This window comes from Octopus bimaculoides, chromosome 2 (assembly GCF_046866305.1).
Source record: "Octopus bimaculoides isolate indiv1 chromosome 2, ASM4686630v1, whole genome shotgun sequence".
Taxonomy (NCBI): Eukaryota; Metazoa; Mollusca; class Cephalopoda; order Octopoda; family Octopodidae; genus Octopus; species Octopus bimaculoides.
The window spans coordinates 190,979,844-191,003,382 of NC_142929.1; the positions used below are offsets into that span (position 1 = coordinate 190,979,844).

General features: G+C 39.3%; 1 protein-coding gene across 1 annotated transcript in view; it reads right to left on the reverse strand.

Annotated features, from left to right (window-relative positions):
- The window catches only part of LOC106873701 (regulator of G protein signaling 7), a 225,016-nt gene that overhangs the window by 66,452 nt on the left and 135,025 nt on the right, over positions 1-23,539 (reverse strand). Inside the window, exon 4 of the mRNA XM_089348250.1 lies at positions 12,855-12,906. Coding sequence (XP_089204376.1) covers positions 12,855-12,906 — 52 coding nt within the window. The remainder of the gene's footprint in view (positions 1-12,854; positions 12,907-23,539) is intronic.

The window sequence follows — 23,539 nt, forward strand, 5'->3', positions numbered from 1 at the left end:
TACACCAGACTCTAATCTGATCTGGTAGAGTTTCTACAGCTGGATGTCCTTCCTAACGCCAACCACTCTGAGAGTGTAGTGGGTACTTTTATGTACCACTGGCACGAGGGCCAGTCCGGCGGTACTGGCAACGGCTACACTCAAATGGTGTTTTTTTACGTGCCACCTGCACAGGAGTCAGTCCAATGTTTTATCTAAATAATAATGATAATAACATTGAAAAATACCTTAGGTAGGAAATTTCCCCAAGACACCTGATGAAGGTTGGAGGGTATATCAGCTGAAACATTGTGTTAACAACAAACAAGATGAGGACAAATATCCATCAAATGTAAATAATGAAAAGAAAGTGAGTTGGAGAGAAAGAGAGAGAGAAAGAGAGGAGATGGTGAAGAAGTAATAGAAACATTATTGCTTAGTCTTACGATAGGAGGTTGATACTGAAATTGAAAGACCTTAAAGCAGACAGCTTTTTTATCACAACTAGGCATGGTCTGGGGCCAGTTGACATCAAAAGAGTTAACTCCAAAGACACAGTTATTGTGCCTCAGTAGAGAGGAATTACAAAATTGGTTCAGAAATCCAATGCACTGAAGTCAGCATAAAGTCTTTTAACCGATTCTCTACCATCTGCTGTCTAAGACTGTTCTTGCTTGGATCTGTCATGTTTAGAAGTGAAGCTGTATTGAATAAAGTTTCTCTGATTCTTCTGAGATATAGCGCCGTTGCACTTTTATTCTTCTGTTGTTGTCTGCCATTCCTCAAAGCCAGTATATCTGTTGAAACATGTCTGTCTAGAGATATTGTCACCATTATTATGAGATGTTGTCTGTCTGTCTGTCTGCTGCCGTTAGCAGGTGAATTATTCTAATGAGAACTTAACAACAATGACACATGGAAATAAATAACGAACGAATGAAGGAAACCAACAAAAATAGGAAGAAATAATAATGAAATAGCGAAAGAGAAAATGATAAGAAATGAAATGAAAAATTGAAGAAAATATTTGAGAAAGAGAAAATGATTTGGTGAAAGAAAGAGGAAAAAAATTATGAATGAATGAATAATGAAAAGAAGAAAAATAAAGTAAAAATGTCTTAAAACTTCGAAATGATTTGAATGAAAAGAAAGAATGCGGAAGAAAAAATAAAGAAACAAAAAACTTGAATGAAAGAATGCAATGGTTGTATGGTTAAGAAGGTTGTTTTTCAACTTTGTGGTTTTCGGTTCAGTTCCACTGCACATTGAGGAAGTGTCTTCTACTTTAGCCCCAGACTGACAAATGCCTTGTGAGTGGATTTGGTAAATGGAAACTATGTGGAAGCCTGTTGTAAGGCTGTGCAGCATTGATAAGCTGCAAATAGAAATCTCATTTTTATGATTACTTCTGGGATAATTTCCTGTCACCATTGAGATTTTTTAAAAACACTATTGCTCTCCTTTCGAGTGCTGGGCCCCACGGAGGCAATGACCGTGACCTTTGGCATTTTGTCATGCTTGAGAAGAAAACTCATCAAGCCAAGTAAACTCACAGTCGTGGCAGATACCAGTGTCACATAAATGGTACCTGTGCCAGTGGTGGCGCTAGGAAGGGCATCCAGCCCAAAACAAACAGCTAGTGTCTGATGCAGCCTTCCAGCCTTGCCAGCCCCACACAAATCTTCCAACCCATGCCAGCATGGAAAACAGATGTTAAATGATGATGATGATGATGATGTCTTTTCTCTGGCATTTGCTCAACATACATTATGTAATACTGATAATGTTTACATTATGGAGCAGCTTCTATTGTATAATCTGAATTTATACTACATGTGTGTGTAGTTCTATATTCGAAAGATGAGGAATTAAGTCCATTATTACGAAGAAGAGAGAGGATGAGGCCAATAAACTGCCCACAGTCTGTCTACCCGATGTGAAGGGTCTCTCTGAAAAGGTACAAAAGATATGTGGCCCATATGACATCAGGACAGTATTCAAGAGTAATACGACACTTTGCAAATATCTCCTTCGAGCAAAACCACCAATAGAAGAGAATATGACCAAAGACTGCGTGTACTCCATTCCATGCAGCTGTGGTAGGCTATACAAAGACGAAACATGCCACCCCCTTCAAAATAAGTGTAGACGAACATCGCAAAGCTGTGACACGAGGAGCTATTGATAAATCGGGAATAGCTGATCATGTATGGAAAAATGGAGACCACCTCCCCTTTGTGGGATGAAGTTCAAATAATAGACAGAGAACACCACTGGAAAAAACGAAAACTAAAAGAAGCAGCACACATGCTAGGACACAACAACCTCCTAAGCAGACCAAGTGCAGATATGAATAGCATATAGGAACTGGTATTAAGAAAGGAAAGGAAAATATTAGATTTATAAGCCCTAAAATTCACTCCATAATTGCCCATAATAATAACTTCGAACAATACTTTAGGAACGAGAACCCAGATTTGAAATTTCCCCAGGACTCCTGAAGAAGGCTGGAGGGTATATCAGCCGAAACGTTGTTTTTATCAACAAACAAGATGAGGACAAATATCCGTCAAATGTAAATAATGTAAATAATGTACGTGTGTGTGTGTGTGTGTGTGTGTGTGTGTGTTTATCTGCTTTGCTGCCACCACCAACGCTTGGCAACCAGAGTTGGTTTGATTACATCTCCATAGGTTTAATGTTTTCACAAAAGAAATTGACAGAAGCACCAGACTAAATATACAATGACTGAGGTTGATTTATTCAAAGCATTGCCCCAGCATGGCCACAGTCCAACGACTGGAACAAGCAAAAGATATCAAGTTAGATACTAGGAGGCTGGATGACAAAAAAGAAAGCAAGCGAAGAAGAAGAAAAGCGAAGGAAAGAGAGAGGAGAAAAGAAATCTTGTTAAGAGATGCAGAGTCTCTCAGTTTCCGTTTACTACACATTTTAATGAATGTCGTCTGGTTGTGTGATTCTGGAATTGTGATATAAACATTAAGGTAGCTATGATATAAACAGCAGGTTGCATTGTTGCAGAGGTGACAGCTAGCTCCAAGTAGAAGGAGAGTTACATAAGAGAAATGATAAATAGGTCTGTGTTATCGTATTACAGCATGGTGGAGGCGCAATGGCCCAGTGGTTAGGGCAGCGGACTCAAGGTCATAGAATCACGGTTTCGATTCCCAGACCAAGCATTGTGAGTGTTTATTGAGCGAAAACACCTAAAGCTCCATGAGGCTCCAGCAGGGGTGGGGTGGCGAACCCTGCTGTATTCTTTCGCCACAACTTTCTCTCACTCTTTCTTCCTGTTTCTGTTGTACCTGTATTTCAAAGGGGCCAGCCTTGTAAGACTCTGTGTCATGCTGAATCTCCCCCGAGAACTACATTAAGGGTACACATGTCTGTGGAGTACTCAGTCACTTGCATGTTAATTTCACAAGCACGCTGTTCCGTTGAACAGATCAACTGGAACCCTCGTCGTCATAACAGACGGAGTGCCACAATTACAGTATGTTATAGTGTTATATGACAGAGGTGCACCAAGCGTAATCAAAATAAGGAAAGGGCAGAAAAAGTGAGCCGGCTTATTATTCCTGCCAGTGACAAAATAGTCTTGAAGTTACACAGAGCAGAGGAAGATATTCACAGAACACAGAATTCTTCTTCTTTATACAACTGCAATAACTCTAATACCTTCTCTATCAATGGTGTGCACCTTTCTAAAAGTGCCATCAAGCTAAGGTCTGTCTTGTAAATATCAGAGAAACAAAAAATTTTATAGGGCTTAACTGAAAAGTCTTTTTAGAATATGATTCTCACTAGCAGTATAGCCTGGCTTTGCCCAGGATTAAGTTAGGATTATTAAGCTAATCAAGTTCTTTATTTCAAACCAAACTAAGTAACATCGACGTCAAATTTGGGCAGAATCAGAGTCGCGACGGGAGCGAATGGGTTGGGAGTTTGATTGGCAGAGGTGATCAGGTTACACATGCCAGCTCTTTGAAACCTCCCCCCCCAACATCATCTAACCCCTCTTTGCCAATCACTCTGAGAGAGTAGTGGGTGCTTTTGTTATGTACCACTGGCACGGATGCTAGTCAAGGCGGCACTGGCATTGACCACGATCGGATGGTGCTTTTTACCTGCCACCGGCACGGAAGCCAGGCAAGGCAGCGCTGGCATCGGCCACGTTCAGATGGGGCTTTTTACGTGCCACCGGCACGGGTAACACAACTACAATTTCCATTTGATTTGATTTTGATTTTGATGTACTTGACTCAATAGGTCTCCTCAAGCATGGCATGTCACCCTACAATCCTAATAAATACAAACACAGTACAGTACTGCACTGTATAATACATTAATTAAAATATATTAAAAGAAAATATGTAGTGTACCGTAGATGGGTAAACAAAGAATCTCACATATTCTATGGAAAACGAAACTGGGGAGGCGAGTGTGTGGTGGTGTTTTGCATTTGTGTGCAAAATTGTGAATTTATTTCAAGTCCTACAATGTTGCCCAAACATTCTGCACCTTTTAAGGTTTCTGGCAGTGAACCCAAGTGCCAGAGGAACTTTAGCCATGTCCCTCACCCGCTAAAATGGAGAAGACACAGGTACACCTAGGAGTGTAGGGAGAGTTTATAAAAGCTTAAATATATAAAAATAAAATTTATATATACAAATTATGAAAATAATAATAAAGAATATACAGTACATTACTGTTTCTAATTTGTAGATTTTTACCTATCGTGGAAGGGTTTGGGAACATAACACCTGCAATAGTCAAGGGATTAGTGTAGTAGTGTCTTAGAATATTGCTTAAACAGCAAAGCAATGTCATGACTGATGGAATTTATGGTTTTTGTCTAGCAAATTCCCTCAAGGATTTATTCTTTGTAAGCCTAGTACTTATTCTATCAATCCCTTTTGCCGAACCGCTAAGATACAGGGTTTGTAAACACGGCAACATCAGTTGTCAAGCGAAGAGAAGGGGGGAACACGGACATGCAAATACATACATGTACATGTGTATATATATATATATATATATATATATATATATATATATATATATATATATATAAATATATAGAAAAAAATTTTTAATTAAGGTACTCAGAAACCTGGATGTTTGTACATTTACAGATTTTTATTAATGTCACATATTAAATGAAGCCCTTTTCACCTAGTCGTGTAGGTTTTTCAAATTGTTTTTCAAAAACAATTTGAAAAACAATTTGAAAAACCTACACGACTAGGTGAAAAGCGCTTCATTTAATATGTGACATTAATAAAAATCTGTAAATGTACAAACATCCAGGTTTCTGAGTACCTTAATTAAAAATTTTTTTCTATATAATTTCTGTACATCACCTCCAAACCTTCAAATATAAATATATATATATATATATATATATATATATATACACACACACACACACACGATGGGCTTCTTTCAGTTTCTGTCTACCAAATCCACTCACAAGGCTTTGGTCAGCCCGTAGCTATAGCAGAAGACACTTGCCCAAGATGCCACACAGTGGTACTGAACCTGAAAACATGTGGTTGGGAAGTAGACTTATTAACCACACAGTCAAATTTGCACCTGTGCGTGTGAGTGTGTGTGTGCTTACATGTATAGATATAATTATCCCTGTCTCTCTGAATGTGTGTGTGTAGGTGTTTGCAGAAATATACAGTACTGTATGTGTGTGTATATGTGTTGAAGTCTTTGTGTATATGAATGTGATTTTGTGAATGTAATTGTGTATGTGTGCAGGAGGCTGTTAATGGCTGTTTATAGCCTGTTTGTTTCTGTGTATAATTGCATGTATATGTTGCTGCTTGTGTGTATACACATCTGTGTCTTTCAATGTATATGAACCAGCCTATATATATATATATATATATATATATATATATATATATATATAATGTGTGTGAGTATATATATGTATGTATGTTGATGCATGCATACACTTGTGTGTATGACTGCATATATGTATATGTGCACATGCGTGTGCATATATGCATGTGTAATACTGCAACAAATTACCAATCTGTTCACGGATGTTGATCCGGAAATGAATGATACGTCCATAAATCTTTCTTAATGTGATGGCTGTTTTTGAGTTGTTGTTCCTGGACATCATCATCAACTGCCTGCTCATCATCATCATCATCATCAGCAACTATTATTGCCACATTATTATTCAACACCGCCATTGAGAAGAATATCACTATTGTCCCCTTAATAATCATCTTAAATATTGCCGCTGTTCCTCTTTTTCTTTCTTCCACATTAGTGTCATCACTGGCAGCATTGTTGTCACCACCCTCCCCCACATCGTAATCTTGACAAAGGCCATTGTCATCACGCCACGACTTTATCAACTCTGTCATCAGCTCCGGCTCACTAAATTACTTTCTCTCTCATTAAGAAATACGATCTAGTGTCGTTGATACTCCACTGATCACTGATGGAGGTGCAATGCTTTAACATGTCTGCTGTGGTGTCTTGGAGTCAGGAGTCCACTTTTAAGGAAAGGTGTCAGTTTGGTCTTCCATACCTTTTAGGAGATGGCATCATAGGTTTCTTGTTATAGTCCTTCATGTTGAACAGCAACTGTCATCTCACTCTGACCCTTCCGTCCCTAGAGCAGTGGAAGAATGCTATTTTCTCGGACAAGTCATCCTTTACCTTATTTCCGACCACCGGCCAAGTATACGTGTGGAGGCAGCCAAAAGAAGCATTTGACCCAGACTGCTTTCTTCCAACTGTTAAACATGGAGGAGGATCTGTAATGATCTGGGGGGAGGGCTATGTCTTGGAAATCCGCCAGCCCAATGGTTTCCCTTCATGGCAGAATTAATAGTCAAGACTATTTAAGCATTTTATCTGACCAAATTCATCCTATGGTTGCAGAACTGTTTCCGGAGGGAAACGCAATCTTTCAGGATGATAATGCATCAATTCACACAGCTAAAATTGTTACTGAATGGCACGAGGAACATTCTAGTGAAGTTGAACATCTTATCTGGCGACCACAGTCCCCAGATCTCAAATATTACTGAACATTTATGATGCATTTTAGAAAAAACAAGTAAGGAGTCGATATCCTCCACCATCATCACTACAAGAACTGGAGACTGATTTAGCTGAAGAATGGACAAAAATTCCTTTGGAAAAAAATTCAAACTTTGTACGAGTCCATGCCTCATAGAATTCAAGCTGTAATTACTGCCAAAGGCAGTCCTACCCAACATTAAAAAAATTTGTTTGAAATTTTAAGGTGTTTCCATTATTTTGTCCAACCCCTGTGTATATATTTCAAAACTGTTTTGGTAGTATCTATTCACCATTACACGTGTTTCATTTGCTAATAGGAGTCACATAATTGTACATGTTGGATAAAAATTCCCTATTATTAGAAATTCTTCAGACAGAGAATCAAATAATTTCCAATTTTCTGTTTTGTTATAAAAATCACTTTGCAAATAATATTTCCAAAATTTTCAACTCTGATGCATACCTCACACATGAATATAACAACTACAAATGGAATTGGAAGACTGGAATAAGCAAAAGTGCTTCAAGAGGATGTAGTATAGATTTTAACCCTCACCCTACATAATGTATGTGTGTGTGTGTGTGTGTGTGTGTGTGTGTGTGTGTATGTGTGTGTATGTGTGTGTGTGTGTATATATGTGTGTGTGCGTGTGTGTGTTTCCTTGTCTTGAAATTGCATGGTAAGAGTAAATGATAATTGTAGATGTCATGCAGGGTGTGTGTGTGTGTGTGTATGTACACAGAGTGTGTGTGTGTGTGTACACAGAGTGTGTGTGTGTGTGTGTGTACACGGAGTGGCTGCTGAAAAATTGAAGAGTTTGAAAAAGTCCTAACTTGTTTGTCTTCAATCTTTTTAATTTTCTCTTTTCTTTTTGCGTGTTCTACAGCATCCGTTGCAGATTAAAATGGCTGCGTATGATATCCAGCAACAAGTAAAACTCTTGGAATTTTTTCTATTCCAGTGAAAAGATCAATTATTCAAACTCAGAGAAAATACAGACAGCATTTTACTGTCACATCATCTCCTAGCAACAACATGATTCAGAACCTAATCACCCAGTCTGAAAGAACTCAATCAGTTGGTGATCTTCCAGGAAGAGGTCCTAAGCACACTGTGCACACAGACGTGATGGGGGAAGCTGTACGGCAGAGTGTCCTTAAGAGGATTCATCAGCCTCAACCTTTCATTGCTCTGCTCAACTAAGCATTGCCAGAACATTGCTTTAGGAGATTCTGAAACTGGATTTAAAAGTGTTTCTATCCAAATAAAATAATTAAAAAAAACCCATGTGTTTGTAAAAGTTATTTTTGTTTTATATCATTCAGTGTTTCTGTGGCCACCCTGTATAAATATATTCACATACACAAATGCAAGAATGTACATACGCAAACCCACATCCACACATTCATACATCTGTGTATGTGCACCACACACACACACACTCTCTCTCTCTCTCAAATCATACCTCTGCTGCACCCAGACACTTAGATGACACCAGCTTCCAGTCCAGCCATGCAATCAAAGAAATTCCCCTATTAAAGAACTACTGTTACTGAACAACCGACATTACTCTGACAACACCATGTGACCCACCTCGACCAATAGAAGCCTATTTCCTGATAGCAGTCTTGAACTTCTGGTGTTTCTCCATTCAATAATCTAAACCTGAAAGGGACAGGCTTCTGGCAGAGACCCGTGAAACTTTTAGTCGCACAGAGCCAAATCAAACTGTTTCACCTAATAATAATAATAATAATATATATCGTTATTATTATTATTAGGTGCAGATGTGGCTGTGTGGTAAAAAGTTTGCTTACCAACCATTTGGTGCCACGTTCAGTGAATTTGGTAGACAGAAACTGAAAGATGCCCGTCATATATATATATATATATATATATATATATATATGGGTGACACGTAAAAGCACCCACTACACTCTCTGAGTGGTTGGCGTTAGGAAGGGCATCCAGCTGTAGAAACTCTGCCAAATTAGACTGGAGCCTGGTGTTGCCATCCGGTTTCACCAGTCCTCAGTCAAATCGTCCAACCCATGCTAGCATGGAAAGCGGACGTTAAACGATGATGATGATGATATATGTATGTATATCTATGTGTGTGTGTGTGTCTTTCTGTCTGTTTGTCCCCCCATCACAACTGGTGTTGGTGTGTTTATGTCCCCATAAATTAGTAGTTCAGCGAAAGGAGAATGATGGAGTAAGCCCTAGGTTTAAAAAATAAGTCCTGGGGTAGATTTGTTTGACTAAAACCCTCAAGGCGGTGCTCCAGCATGGCCACAGTCAAACGACTGAAACAAGTAAAAGAATAACAGTGTTGCATGTCCGGTCCTCCGTGATGTGTCGGGTGATGTGATGTGCTTGAGAAGACCTGTTGGGTCAAGTAAAACCAAAATCGTAGCCGTGGTCAGTGCCTCTTGACTGACTCTCATGCCGGTGGCACATAAAAAGCACCATCTGAATGTGGTTGATGCCAGGTCTGCCTGACTGGCCCTCGTGCCGGGGGCACATAACAAGTACCCACTACACACTCAGAGTGGTTGGCATTAGGAAGGGCATCCAGCTGTAGAAACACTGCCAGATCAGATTGGAGCCTGGTGCAGTTGCTGGCTCTCCAGACCTCAGCCAAACCGTCCAACCCATGCCAGCATTGAAAACAGATGTTAAACAATGATGATGATGATATATATATGTATATGTGTGTGTGTGTGTGTGTGTGTGTTGGTTAGTGCAGAAACCACCAGTAGTTGAATATCAAGTGAGAGTTAATGAGTACAGCAATGAAATTAGTATGCAGCTAGGTGTTCATTGGGGTTCAGTTATCAGTCCACTCCTATTTATGATAGTCCTCCCAGTCATAAGAGAGGAATTTAAGACAGGTTGCCCATGGGAACTCCTCTAGGCTGATGACTTCACTCCTATAGCTGAAACAGTAGTAGAATTGAAAATGAAATTCCAGATGTGGAAGCAAAACCTGGAATAAGATATTGTAGCAGACAAGAATATGTAAATGCATTTAAACAGCATGTGTCTCTATGAGAGGACTTTTGAAGAAGAATGCCGCAGTATTTGGCATTCTAACAATATCATCATCATCATCATCATTTAACGCCCACTTTCCATGCTAGTATGGGTTGGACAATTTGACTAGGGACTGGCGAAGCGGATGGCTACACCAGACTCCAATGTGATCTGGCAAAGCCTCTACAGCTGGCTGCCCTTCCTAATGCCAACCACTCCGAGAGTGTAGCAGGTGCTTTTTATGTGCCACCGGATCAAAGGCCAGTCTGGCGGTACAGGCAATGGCTACACTCAAATGGTGTTTTTTTACGTGCCACCTGCACAGGAGTCAGTCCAATGTTTTGTTCACATGCCACCGGCACGAGTACCAGTAAAGCAAAGCTGGAAACAATTCGCGCTCAAATGGTGCTTTTTACGTGCCACCGGCTGCTCTGGCAGTGATCCCGCTCAGATGGTGCTGTTAGCGCTCCACTGGCACAGGTGCCAGTCATCAATATGTCTACTTTGAATGTGATATAAAGATTGCCTTTTATATATGTGTATGTGCGAGTGTGTGTCAATGAATAATAAATACATATGTGTGTGTATGTGTGCATATGGTTTGATTTGCTTCTTTGCTATATCTCCATCACCAATATTCTCCCAGTTCTATTTACGCTCCAACTTTTTTTTTTCTTTATCATTTAATTATTCCAATGCCAATCCCATACTTAAGCTTGCAACAAAAATGACAAGTCTCTGTCTTTAAAACATAAACCTTATGTTTCCGTCTGTCAAACAAATTAGAATGCAGCTCTGAGCCAACGCTGATAAGTGGGACATTGTGAATGAACTGTGCGAGTTGAAATTATCAAAAGTTAACATATTTATAATGTTTTCTGGACATCTTTCTCTCTGTCAAAGAATGCACAATGCAATTTATGCTTTAATCCTCTGGAAATTACAGAAGAATTTTATGTGGAAGGACTTTTTTTATATTGACATTGCTTATCTGGAGATTTTTCTCTTTCTTTTTGTTTTTTTTTAAGAAACATACAAGATTTTTTGATTTGATAGGGAAAACCTTAATATATATTCATGAATATCATCCCTGAAGCTCAGTGGTGAGACTGTTAGACTTGGTTCCTTAAGGTGCCGTATCTGAGTCTTGTAAATAAATCAAGGATCTCCACATGCACAGCTGTAAGTTCAAGAAGTTTGCTTCCCATGCCCACAATTCCAAGTTCAATCTCACTGCATTGCACCTTGGGCAAGTGTCTTCTGCTATAGTCTCAGGCCGACCAAAGCCTTGTAAGTGGATTTTGTAGGTAGAAACTGAAAGAAGCCCATCGTGTGTGTGTGTGTGTGTGTGTGTGTGTGTGTGTGTGTGTGTGTGTGTGTGTGTGTGTGTGTGTGTGTATATATATATATATATATAGGCATAGGAGTGGCTGCGTAGTAAGTAGCTTGCTTACCAACCACATGGTTCCAGGTTCAGTTTCACTGCATTGCACCTTAGGCAAGTGTCTTCTGCTATAGCTTCAGGCCAACCAAAGCCTCATAGAGTGGATTTTGTAGGTAGAAACTGAAAGAAGCCCATCGTGTATATACCTTCTTTGGTAAATTGATATGTTGGTTGTCTTTATTTTTTGTGTATTCACTGTATTCATCATCATCATTTTTTAACGTCCGCTTTCCATGCTTGTATGGGTTGGACACAGTCTGGCTGGGGACTGGCAAGCCAGGAGGCTGCACCAGGCTCCAATCTGATCTGGCAAAGTTTCTACAGCTGGATGCCCTTCCTAACACCAACCACTCCGAGAGTGTAGTGGGTGCTTTTTATGTGCCATCGGCACGAGGGCCAGTTAGCCAGCACTGGCATTGGCCATGTTCAGATGGTGCCTTTTACGTGCCACTGGCACAGGAGCCAGTCAGGGCGGGGGAGGCTGGCATCGACCACGTTTGAATGGTGCCTTTTACATACCATTGGCATGGGGAGCCAGTCAGGCAGCACTGCTCTAGTCCACTGTATTGTATTGAACAAAATGGTTATGCGGCCTGTGCTCATTATTCTCTCAGTTGTCTGGCCCATCGTGAAAAAAGTTTGGTGACCCCTGGTGTAGACCAATGGTTCACAATTATTTATTTTACCTGTGAACCTCTTTGGTTCCTATTTTGCCCTACTGGATTCCAATATTTTGCCCTACTGGATTGAAGTTTGAAAAAAAAAAACTCATCATATTTTTCTAATTAAATATTAGAAATTGCAAAAAAACATTGTTGAAATATTTTGTTTATTGCAGAACTAAAACCAGTTTATTGGACATAATTTTTAACAACTAAATCTTATAGGGACACCGAAGAGTCATATGGACCCTAGTTGAGAACCACTGGTATAGACCATCATCCTCATCATCTGGATGGTTTGACAGGATCTGAAAAATTACAGGATTGCACCAAGCGCCCAATGTTGGCTTTGGAATTGTTTCTATGATTGGACGTCCTTCCTGATGCCAACCACTTTATAATTCATAAATGTGTGTAGATATCTTTGTTTACGTCCGTCTTTAATTGCATTCACTGAAGTAAACCGGGTGTTTATATCATATTCCTTTACGTAAAAGGTAACTTAGAATTTTGATAGAGATTGATGAAAATAAGAAGTAGGGTTTGATCTAATTGGCTAAAACTCTTCAAAAGACATGCCCCAGCATGGCCACAGTGAATGGATAAAACCAGTAAAAGAATAAAAAAATTTCAGTTAAGAGGAAGAACTTACCATAAGCTTCATTGTCTGCAGACATATCACTTTGAGGCCAATAATAAGGGCACTGAAAAACAATTAGAAAATCATTTGTTAATTAGTTTAGTGAATGATTACAACATACAGTCATTCTTATACGTGCACACACAGTTGCATGAATGCGTGTGTGTATAGGAGTGTGTGTGTGTGTGTGGAGGAATTTGGTTTGGGGGTTAGAGGTGTTTCCATAGCAAGGTTGTGTGTTTGATTCCCAGCAGCACATTCAGTTCCTTACCAAGACCCATTCTTTCACATTGCTCCACTCCACTCCACTCAGGTGGCAAAAATGAGTTGTACCTGTAATTCAATGGAGGCCAGCCTTGTCACATTCTGTGACATGCTAAATCTCCCTGAGAACTACGTTAAGGGTACACATGTCTGTGGAGTACTCAGCCACTTGCATGTTAATTCCACAAGCAGCCTGTTCCATTGATATATAGCTCTTGATGTGTTTGAGGAAGGGTTTCAGTAGAGTGTCCAGGAAAATGCTGAGGCGGTGGGTTTCGCATGCTGGACCTGCTATTATTGGTCTTAGTTTCAGGTCATCAGGTGAGGGGACCTTGATGATTATATCTGTAGCTTCTTTGCATGCCTCGTTTATTTTTCTGCTTCTGTGAATAAACTTGATTTACACTTGAAATTGGTAATGTAATCGTATTCCTTGTCTGTGAATCCTTCTTGGTTTGAGTTGATTAATGTCCTGAGATTATTCATTATTTTCTGCTGACTATAGTGTTGGGCCCTTTCGTAATATGTCTCATCCCCTAATAGAGATGGCACTAGATTTTCATAGTCCCTCGTGTTCATTAGAACTACTGCGTTATCTTTATCTGCCTCTTTGATTGTTATGGTTTTATCTTCTTTTAGATCGTTAAGATCATTCCATTCTCTTTTGTTGAAGTTTGGTCTGTATTTTTGGTTTATTTGTGAACTGAATAGGTCGAGGGTTTCATTCTTTCCTTTGGTTAAGGTGTAGTTACTGCTAGTTCTAGTTATTGGGTCGTCGTCAATGTGTTTCTCATAAAATTCCTTGGCGAGTCTCAATTTTCTACAAAATTCAGAAACATTGTCTTTCATTTGATGGTAATTTGGTCGTTGCGGGGTTGGTGTAAATTTGATCCCTTTGCATAGTATGCTTATCTGGTTGGGTGTTAGTTCTTTACTAGAGATATTTACTATTTTAATTACCTGTGGCTTCTCTGGTATGTCTGGTGCCATCCTGTATCCCTGTTCCTGTGTACTGGGTCTAAAAAATGATTGTAGTGGTCGGGTTTGACAGTGTTGTTTATTTGTCCCCTGTTATAATTTTTATAGTGGGTTAGTGATGTGCTATTTTGTATTGTGCTTTTGAACCTCATATTCTGTCTTTGTGTTTCAGGTATGTTATGTCGATAGTTGTTTCTTCTGTAGAGGGTTTGTTGTTTGTTATGGCTGCATGGTGGGTCCCTAGAGTATAGGCTTCATTGGTGTGTTTTAGTTGGGTTACGTAGATTGCGACACCTAAAATAGTGTGGTGTATCCCTGTAGGTGTTTTGTAGTATGAGGTATGTTCAAAATGTCTTTCTCGAGAAGGAAGTAGGTTCGGTTATCTTGGTGGTTTGTTCAGTTGGAAATGTGCTCGTTTTTGAAGTTGGTTTCACAAGTCAAAAACCAGTTAACACTCTTTTCCTACCGTTGGAGGGATTTTAGTTCCTCTTTTTCGCACTCCTCTTTCCATAATTTTAGCATTGTTTCTGTGTTGGGGGCCTTGTGTTTGTTTGTTGAGTTCCTTGTTGATTTCTTTGTCAATGGTTTTTACTTTTTCTTCATTTGTTTCTGCCTTTAGTTTCAGTAGTTCCATTTCCATCTTCATTTATTCTAGAGTCATTCTTTCTCGAAGTTTCCTTTGTGCTTCTGGTTATTCCAGAAAGGGTTTTATTCATAATTTGTGGGGTACAATTAAGGGTGTAGAGTTAAGCCATTTTTGATATATCTCCTCTTTGTTGTGGTTTTGCATCATTTTCCAAAATGCAAATTTTCTGTTTCTCAGAAGTTTTCTCCATTGCGGTACCACGTGGTTTTTTATTTGGAATGTTGATGTGACGGTGTTCAGCCCATGTGATTCCTCGTTTTGTTCTCCTTGTTTTGAAATGTTAGAAAAGAATGTTTTAATTGTTTCACATAAATTTCCAAGGTTCTCATATATTTTGGTGGATGTTTTCCTCGTTGCGGTTTCTTCATTGTTTTGTGTCGATGAATGAGATGTTGAGTCAAACTCCAACCTAATAACAGTCACAAACAAGATAATATTCTTCAGTTCTTTTAGAATCTCTTCATTTGTAGAGATGATATTTGTGTCTGTATTAGTAGGCATTTTCGGTAGCTCGTGTGGGGTATAATATTTAAAAATGTAGAGGTAACACACAAGTAAATAGGTATTTATGAAAAAGAGAACAAAAATGCTACTTTTATTAAAAACAGTTGTGACCACACTAGCTAATTTATCATCACAGGCAGCAGCTGAAGTTGCTACTAGCAACCATGTACTCTTGCAGAAAAAGTACACTATGAATGTTTATTTTATTAATAATTTTATTAATAATTACTTTTCTCTACATATTTCATTTAAGTGCATTGTTTTGATAAGGTTTTCCAACAACCGAAACATGTAAAACAAAAACATTTCTTTAATGTATTTATATAAAGAAATTTAAATGAACCTAATTTAAAAAAGTATCATTTTCACTCTTTTTTTCATATATATATATATATATATACACACACACACACACACACATACACACACACACACACACACACACACACACACACACACATACATACAAGATCAGCTTGTTTCAGTTTCCATCTACCAAATCCACACACAAGGCTTTGGTCGGCCCAAGGCTATAGTAGAAGACACTTGCCCAAGATGCCATGCAGTGGGACTGAACCCAGAATCATGTCATTGGGAAGCAAACTTCTTACCACACAGCCATGCCTGGACCCATTGAAGATGCTTACACCACCCAGGTTTCCCTAGCAACTACCCATCTAAGTACTAAATAGACTCAACATTGCTTGACTTCAATGATCAGACAAGCACAAATGTTTTCAATATGATGTGGCAGTACATATATTATCATCATCATCACTATCATTGTTTAACGTCCAACTTCCATGCTAGCATGGGTGGGACAGTTTTACAAAAGCCGGCCAGGCAGAAGCCTGCACCAGATTTCGGTGATTGTTTTGGCAGGATTTTTATGGCTGGATGCCCTTCTGTGTGTGTGTCTTTGCGTCTGTTTGCCTCCTTGCTCACTGCCTGACAACTGGTGTTGGTTTGTTTACACTCCTGATACTTAGCTGTTTGGCTAAAGAGATCAACAGAAAAAGTACCCGGCTTAAAGAAAATAGGTACTGGGGTGGATTTGTTCAACTAAAACCCATCAATGTGGTGCCCCAGCTAGGCCACAGACCAACAAGTAACAGAAGATATGAGATACAAGTAAGTAAAATATAAATAATATATATGAATGTGTGTGTATATATGTATATCATGACAACCACACTCCACCCTATGTGTGTATGTTACATATATATGTGAAAGTGTGTGTGTATAAATACATATAGATAGATAGATAGATAGATGCATGTGTATGTAAATATACATATGTGCATGTATGTGGATGCAAGTGTCTCTGTTCAAACCATTTCTCTCTTATTTCTATTTATACAATCCATCCACCAGGGAAATGTCAGAACACATCTTTGTCTGGAATGGCAAAAGAATCCAAGGAATCACCTGTCATCATCTTCTGTTTCAAACCTGGAAGGGGAAACTTGTTAAACTGATAACTAATTGCTATAATGGATAAGAGTCAGGTTGTTGTATAAACAATAAGACTATTGGGAATAGGTGTGGCTTAGTAAGAAAGAGAATGCTGATTGGTTGAAGTGGACGGTGGGGCGGAGTCTTTTCTGCACTACATAATTTGATCTCGTTTAATGAATGAATGAACATGTTTGCTTGTGTGTTAGATTCTACACACTTCTAATATAGAGAGGTATTCAAACAGATGCTGGCATGATTGTGTGGTAGGTAGCTAGCTTCCCAACCACATGGTTCTGGGTTCAGTTCCACTGCATGGCACCTTGGGAAAATGTCTTCTAATATAACCTCGGGCCGACCAAAGCCTTGTGAATGCACTTGATAGATGGAAACTGAAAGAAGCCCATTGTGTGTGTGTATGTATGTGTATATCATCATCATCATTGTTTAACATCCACATTCCATGCCGGCATGGGTGGGATGGTTTGACAAGAGTTGGCCAGGCAGAAGCCTGCACCAGACTTCTGTGACAGTTTTGGCAGGATTCCCTTCCTAACACCACCCACTCAGCAGAGTGGACTTAGTGCTTTTTACGTGGCACAAGCACAGGGGAGGTCAGTTTTGGTAAGGTTTTTACAGCTGGATGCCCTTCCAGACACCAACCATGTTACAATGTGGACTGGGTGCCTTTTAAGTGGCACCTACACTGACAGGGTTACCAAGTATATATACATATATATATATATATATATATATATATATATATATATATATATCATGCTTCTTTCAGTTTCTGTCTCCCAAATCTACTCACAAGGACTTGATCAGCCCAAAGTTATGGGGGAAGATACTTGCCCACGGTGCAACACAGTAGGACTGAACCTGGAACCATGTGGTTGGGGAAGTAAACTTCTTGACCACACAGCCATACCTGTATGGTTGTGTATTGGGGATATTGCAATGTTGAGGTAGAAATGAAATGCGGTGGGGGGGGGGGGGGGCTGTACTTTGCTAAACATGTAATGTTACAGGTGCAAAAGTAGCAGAAATGAGTAGAGGGAAAAGGGGCCAAAAACAAAAAAAAATACTGGGTAGAAGAGAAATCAGAGATTCTTTTCTACTCTAGGCACAAGGCCCAAAATTTTTGGGGAGTGGGCCAGTTGATTAGATTGACTCCAGTATGCAACTGGTACTTAATTTATCGACCCCGAAAGGATGAAAGGCAAAGTCGAACTCGGCGGAATTTGAACTCAGAACGTAAAGACAGACAAAATACTGCTAAGCATTTTGCCCAGCATGTTAACGTTTCTGCCAGCTCGCTCGCCAAACAGGGAAGAGAAATCAGATATTGTGGATGAGAAGACAAAGTTTATTGGGACTTGGGATGTTTATGGAGGACGATAGGGGCTGGGGCAGGGGGGGCAGTAAATGAGGGTCAGCTAATCCAAATGGAGGGAATCTGCAGGATCAAGAAAGATATTCTTTTATTCGTTTATTTATTACAGTTGTTTGATTGTGGCCATGCTGGAGCACCACCTTTTGGTTGAAGAAATCGATCCCAGGATTTAGTCTCTGTAAGCCTAGTACTTATTCTATCGGTCTCTTTTGCTGAACTGCTAGGTTATAGGAACATAAACACACCAACATCGGTTGTCAAGTGATGGAGGAGGTGGGGACAAACACAGACACACACACATAAATATCTATCTATCTATCTATATATATATATATATATATATATATGACTGGCTTCTTTCACATTCTGCCTCCAAAATCCACTCACACAGCTTTGGTTGGCCTGGGCCCAAGGTGCCACACAGTGGAACTGTACCTGAAACCATGTGGTTGGGAAGCAAACTTCTTACCACTCAGCCACGCTTATGCCTATGGGAAGAAATCACCATCATCATCATCATCATCATCCTCATCATCATCATTTAATCTCTGTTTTCCATGCTGACATGGGTCGGATGGTTTGATAGGAGCTGGTAAGGCCAGGGGCTGCAACAGGCTCCCTTGTCTTTTTTGATGTGGTTTCTACTGCTTGATGCCCTTCTTAAAGCCAACCACTTTACAGAGTATATCGGATGCTTTTTATGTGGCACCAGCACTGAGTAACTCTCAGCTGGGAGAAGGGAGTCGTAATGGTGGGGTGGGATTTGAAAGAATAATCTCAAACAAAGTATAGTTGACTAAGGAGCACATCAAAGTGGGATGGACGAGGCAATTGGTGGAAAGAACCTGGCCTTGAAATAGTCTTAAAATATGATTATGATGATGATGATCAATATGATGATGATGATAACGACAATGACAACAATGATGATGATGATGATGATGACGATGATGACAACTCCATCTACCGTTATTGCATGATTACGTGCTGTTGGTTTGGTTTCCTCTCTGAAAGAATCCAGTTGTGAAGATTGCCACTTGATAACAAGAATTTTTTTTTTTTCAACTGAAGAAACATGAGAAGAATCCTGGGAAGGACCCGGAATATTTTAAGAGTGGAATTTAAAAGAAAAACAGTTATGTTATTTAATGGTGATAAAAAATGATTCTGAGAGAGTTGAGTCAATGACAACAAAGAAGCAAGAAAGAGAGAGAGCCATGTCTGCTGCGATAGTTTATGGATAAATTTGATATGGAATATTTTATATTCTACATTATTTGATATTTGATAATGTAGTTTTTGCATTTTATTTACTATTTTTTTATGTTTTTAGATGTTATTTTGGTGTTTTCAGTAACGTTTATATTAGATGGTTTCTTTGATATCCTCTATTTTCTTTGCCAGGGGGGAAAAATAACTCATTTCGTTTCTATATTTTTTGAAATATAGACTAAATAAATAGATTGTAAATGCATATATGTACTTATGTGTATGTGTGTGTGAACAAACCATTCATATACATATTCACACGTATACACATGACAACCATAGATATGCACATACACAATTATTCACTTCTGGTGAATTTTCAAGTCATATAAGCTTCTTAAATATCTATATGTAGGATGATGTAAGTGTGTGTGTGTGTGTGTGTACGAGTAAGTAAAGCTTCGTAAAATAAGCAACTAATAAATATATATAAAAAGAAGAAACATTACGCAAATTTATGAAGAAGATTTTATTCAAATGTCTAGCAATATTTTTCTCTCTGCAATTCTGCTGTCAATGAGCAAGAGAAAAGGAATGAATGCCACAGCAATCACTTCTTTAGTTATAGCTTTGATAGTAGTGTGTGTGTGTGTGTGTGTGTGTGTGTGAGTGTGTGTGTGAGAGAGAGAGAGAGAGAGAGAGAGAGTATTTTTAATTCTCTGTTTATTTCCTCGTGTTCCTTTCTGATGAAGAGCACAGGCTCGAAACGTAAAAGACTTTTTCATTTTCCCGAGCATCAAACTAATACACCTGCTTGTAGTTCATACACCCGTCTTTGTCTTTTGGTTTTCTGTAAATTTCAACTACAGATATATATATATACAGCAAGAATAAAATGGAGGGGGTCCAGAGATGCATCAACTGTTAGACATTATATTATGTCTATTTATTTTAAACAGTTATGAGAATATACACACATGTTGTTCCTTTTCTATTCTAGAAATTGCTGGTACTTTATATATGTAAAACACAATCTTTACACATGTATAAATATTCTCAGAATTGTTTAAAATAAATAAATAGACATAATATAATGTCTAACAGTTGATGCATCTTTGGACCCCCTCCATTTTACTTCTTGCCGTATAAATTAAGGGAAAAACCACTTTTTACCCTCGCCCATTTATTACATTCAGTAGTGTAATTTGACATGCAATAACCAACACTTGTGTATTAATAATTGGGTCTTCTACCAGCAGTATATCGGATAGAATATTATCCCTTAGTTGGTTGGATTCACAACCTCTAACTCTCTTGGAATTATGTGTGTGTGTGTGTGTGTGTGTGTGTATATATAGATAGATAGATAGATAGAGATATAGATATGTTTATCTTTAACTTGTTTCAATCATTAGACTATGGTCTTGCTGGAGCACTGCCTCAAATTTTTAGTCGAAAGAATCCATCCCAATACTTTTTTTTAAAGCCTGGTACTTATTCTATCAGACTCTTTTGCCAAACTGCTAAGTTACTGGGATGTAAACACACCAACATCACCTATCAAGTGGTGGTTGTGGTGGTGGTGGTGGTGGTGGTGGTAGGGAACAAAAACAAAGACACACACACCACACATATTTATGCGATGGGCTTCTTTCAGTTTCCATCTGCCAAATCCACTCACAAGGATTTGGTTAGCCTGAGACTATAGCAGAAGACACTTGCCCAAGGTGCCATGCAGTGCAATTGAACCTGGAACCATGTGGTTGGTAAGCAAGCTTCTTACCACACAATAACCTGTATATATATATGTACACAGACACATACATATATGTGTATATATATATATATATATATATATATATATATATATATATATATATATGTACATATATACATATGTACATACGCACACACACACATATATATATATTAATATTTATTGCCAACTATTGTGGCAGTCCAGAGAAATCGGCAAATGCTGCTGTTGATTAGCTCCGAAAAGTGATCACCTCTAGCTAGCTATATGATGCACAAATCTGCATCCATAACACCTTGCTGGCTTGGCATCCACAGACTGGTTTTGGGGTATTTGCCCCAAAACAGATTTGTGCATCATATAGCTAGCTAGAAGAGATTGCCTCTCCGAGCTAATCAATAGCAGCATTCATCGTATTTCTCTGGAATGCCACATGCTGCCTTGGCAATAATTATTAATATCCAGTCCTGCTGCTGTATCTCTCCTTTTAGAGAGATTTAAGAATTATAACATTACTGTATATATATATATATATATATATATATATATATATATATATATATAGTGGTTGTCTACTCCTTACACAGAGTTTGACCACCTCCTGCACCTACACCTTAGCCCGTTCATGGCGTCTGATGTGGCTTTTTAAACCAGACAGTGTTTTGAAAAAACACCCACACAGATTGCACCTCTGATTTGCACTACCAATACCTGCAAGTAAATTCTGCTCATATATATATATATATATATATATATATATACACAAATCATTTGGTGGCCCTGTTAGTGCTGGTGTCATTCTAGTACACTCTGTAAAGTGGTTGGCATTAGGAAGGTCATCAAGGTGTTGAAACCATGCCAAAAGTCCGGTATGAACCCCCCCCCCCCCCCCCCCGACTTACTAGCTCCTGTCAAACTGTCCAACCCATGCCAGCATGGACAACGGATGTTAAATGATGATGATGATGATGATAATATATATATCTTTTACTGGTTTCAGTCATTAGACTGCGGCCATGCTGGGGCACCGCATTGAAGCATGTTTAGTCGAACGAATTGACTCCAGCAGTTTTCTTTAAACCTCGTACTTATTCTATTGGTCTCTTTTGCTGAACTGCTAAATTACAGGGGACATAAACACAGATACAAAAACATACTGACCCTCACCTGTTTCCAAGGAAGGTAATATTTCCCCCATGGGCCTCACATGTTTTTCATACAAACAAAGGACACCGCTTTTATGACAATAACACTTATTTACAACCCTCACACAATCTCCAGGCAAAGAGACACAAACACACACAATACATATATGTATGTGTGCACACACACACACACACACATATATATATATATACATACATACACATTATTTATTATTGATGGATATTTGTCCTCATCTTGTTTGTTGTTAACGTAACATTTCGGCTGATATACCCTCCAGCCTTCATCAGGTGGCTTGGGGAAATTTTGAACCTGGGTCCTCATTCCTAAATGAGAAGCTTGCTTTCCAACTGCATGATTTCAGGATCTGTGCCACTGAGCAGCCCCTTAGGCAAGTGTTTTCTGCTAAGCTACAGAGATGTGAACACATCAACACCAGCTGTGAAGCAGTGGTGGTGGAGGGACGAAGATAGACACACACACACACACACACACACATTCTTTTATTTGCTTTAGTCATTTGACAGCGGCCATACTGGAGCACTGCCAAGCCTAATACTTATTCTATCAGTCTCTTTTGCCAAACTGCTGAGTTACAGGGACGTAAGCACACCAACACACGCATATATATATAAGACCCGGCAAGCCAAGTGAGATCGTTGCCAGTGCCCCTGGACTGGCTCTTGTGCGGGTGGCACATAAGATGTACCATCCTGAGCGTGACCGTTGCCAGTACCGCCTGACTGGCCTTGTAGGGTTTTCGAGCGAGATCGTTGCCAGTGCCCCTGGACTGGCTCTTGTGCAGGTGGCACATAAAAGACACCATTTCGAGCGTGGCTGTTTTCGTGCGGGTGACACGTAAAAGCACCCACTACACTCTCTGAGTGGTTGGCGTTAGGAAGGGCATCCAGCTGTAGAAACTCTGCCAAATTAGATTGGAGCCTGGTGTAGCCATCCGGTTGCACCAGTCCTCAGTCAAATCGTCCAACCCATGCTAGCATGGAAAGCGGACGTTAAACGATGATGATGATGATGATACAACGGGCTTCTTTCAGTTTCTGTCTACCAAATCCAGGCACAAGCCTTTGGTTGACCCAAGGCTATAGTAGAAGACACTTGTCCAAGGAGCTGTGCAGTGGGACTGAACCCAGAACCACATGGTTGGGAAGCAAACTTCTTGCCATGCTGTATATCTGGACTGCAGATAAAATGCCTATTGATCTGTTATAGCTAGACAGAGTTCAATTTTTTTAGAATTGAAGTGGAATAAAATCAATCAGACTGTCTCTGATATGTTCTCGATATTTACGTCATTGAACCTACGA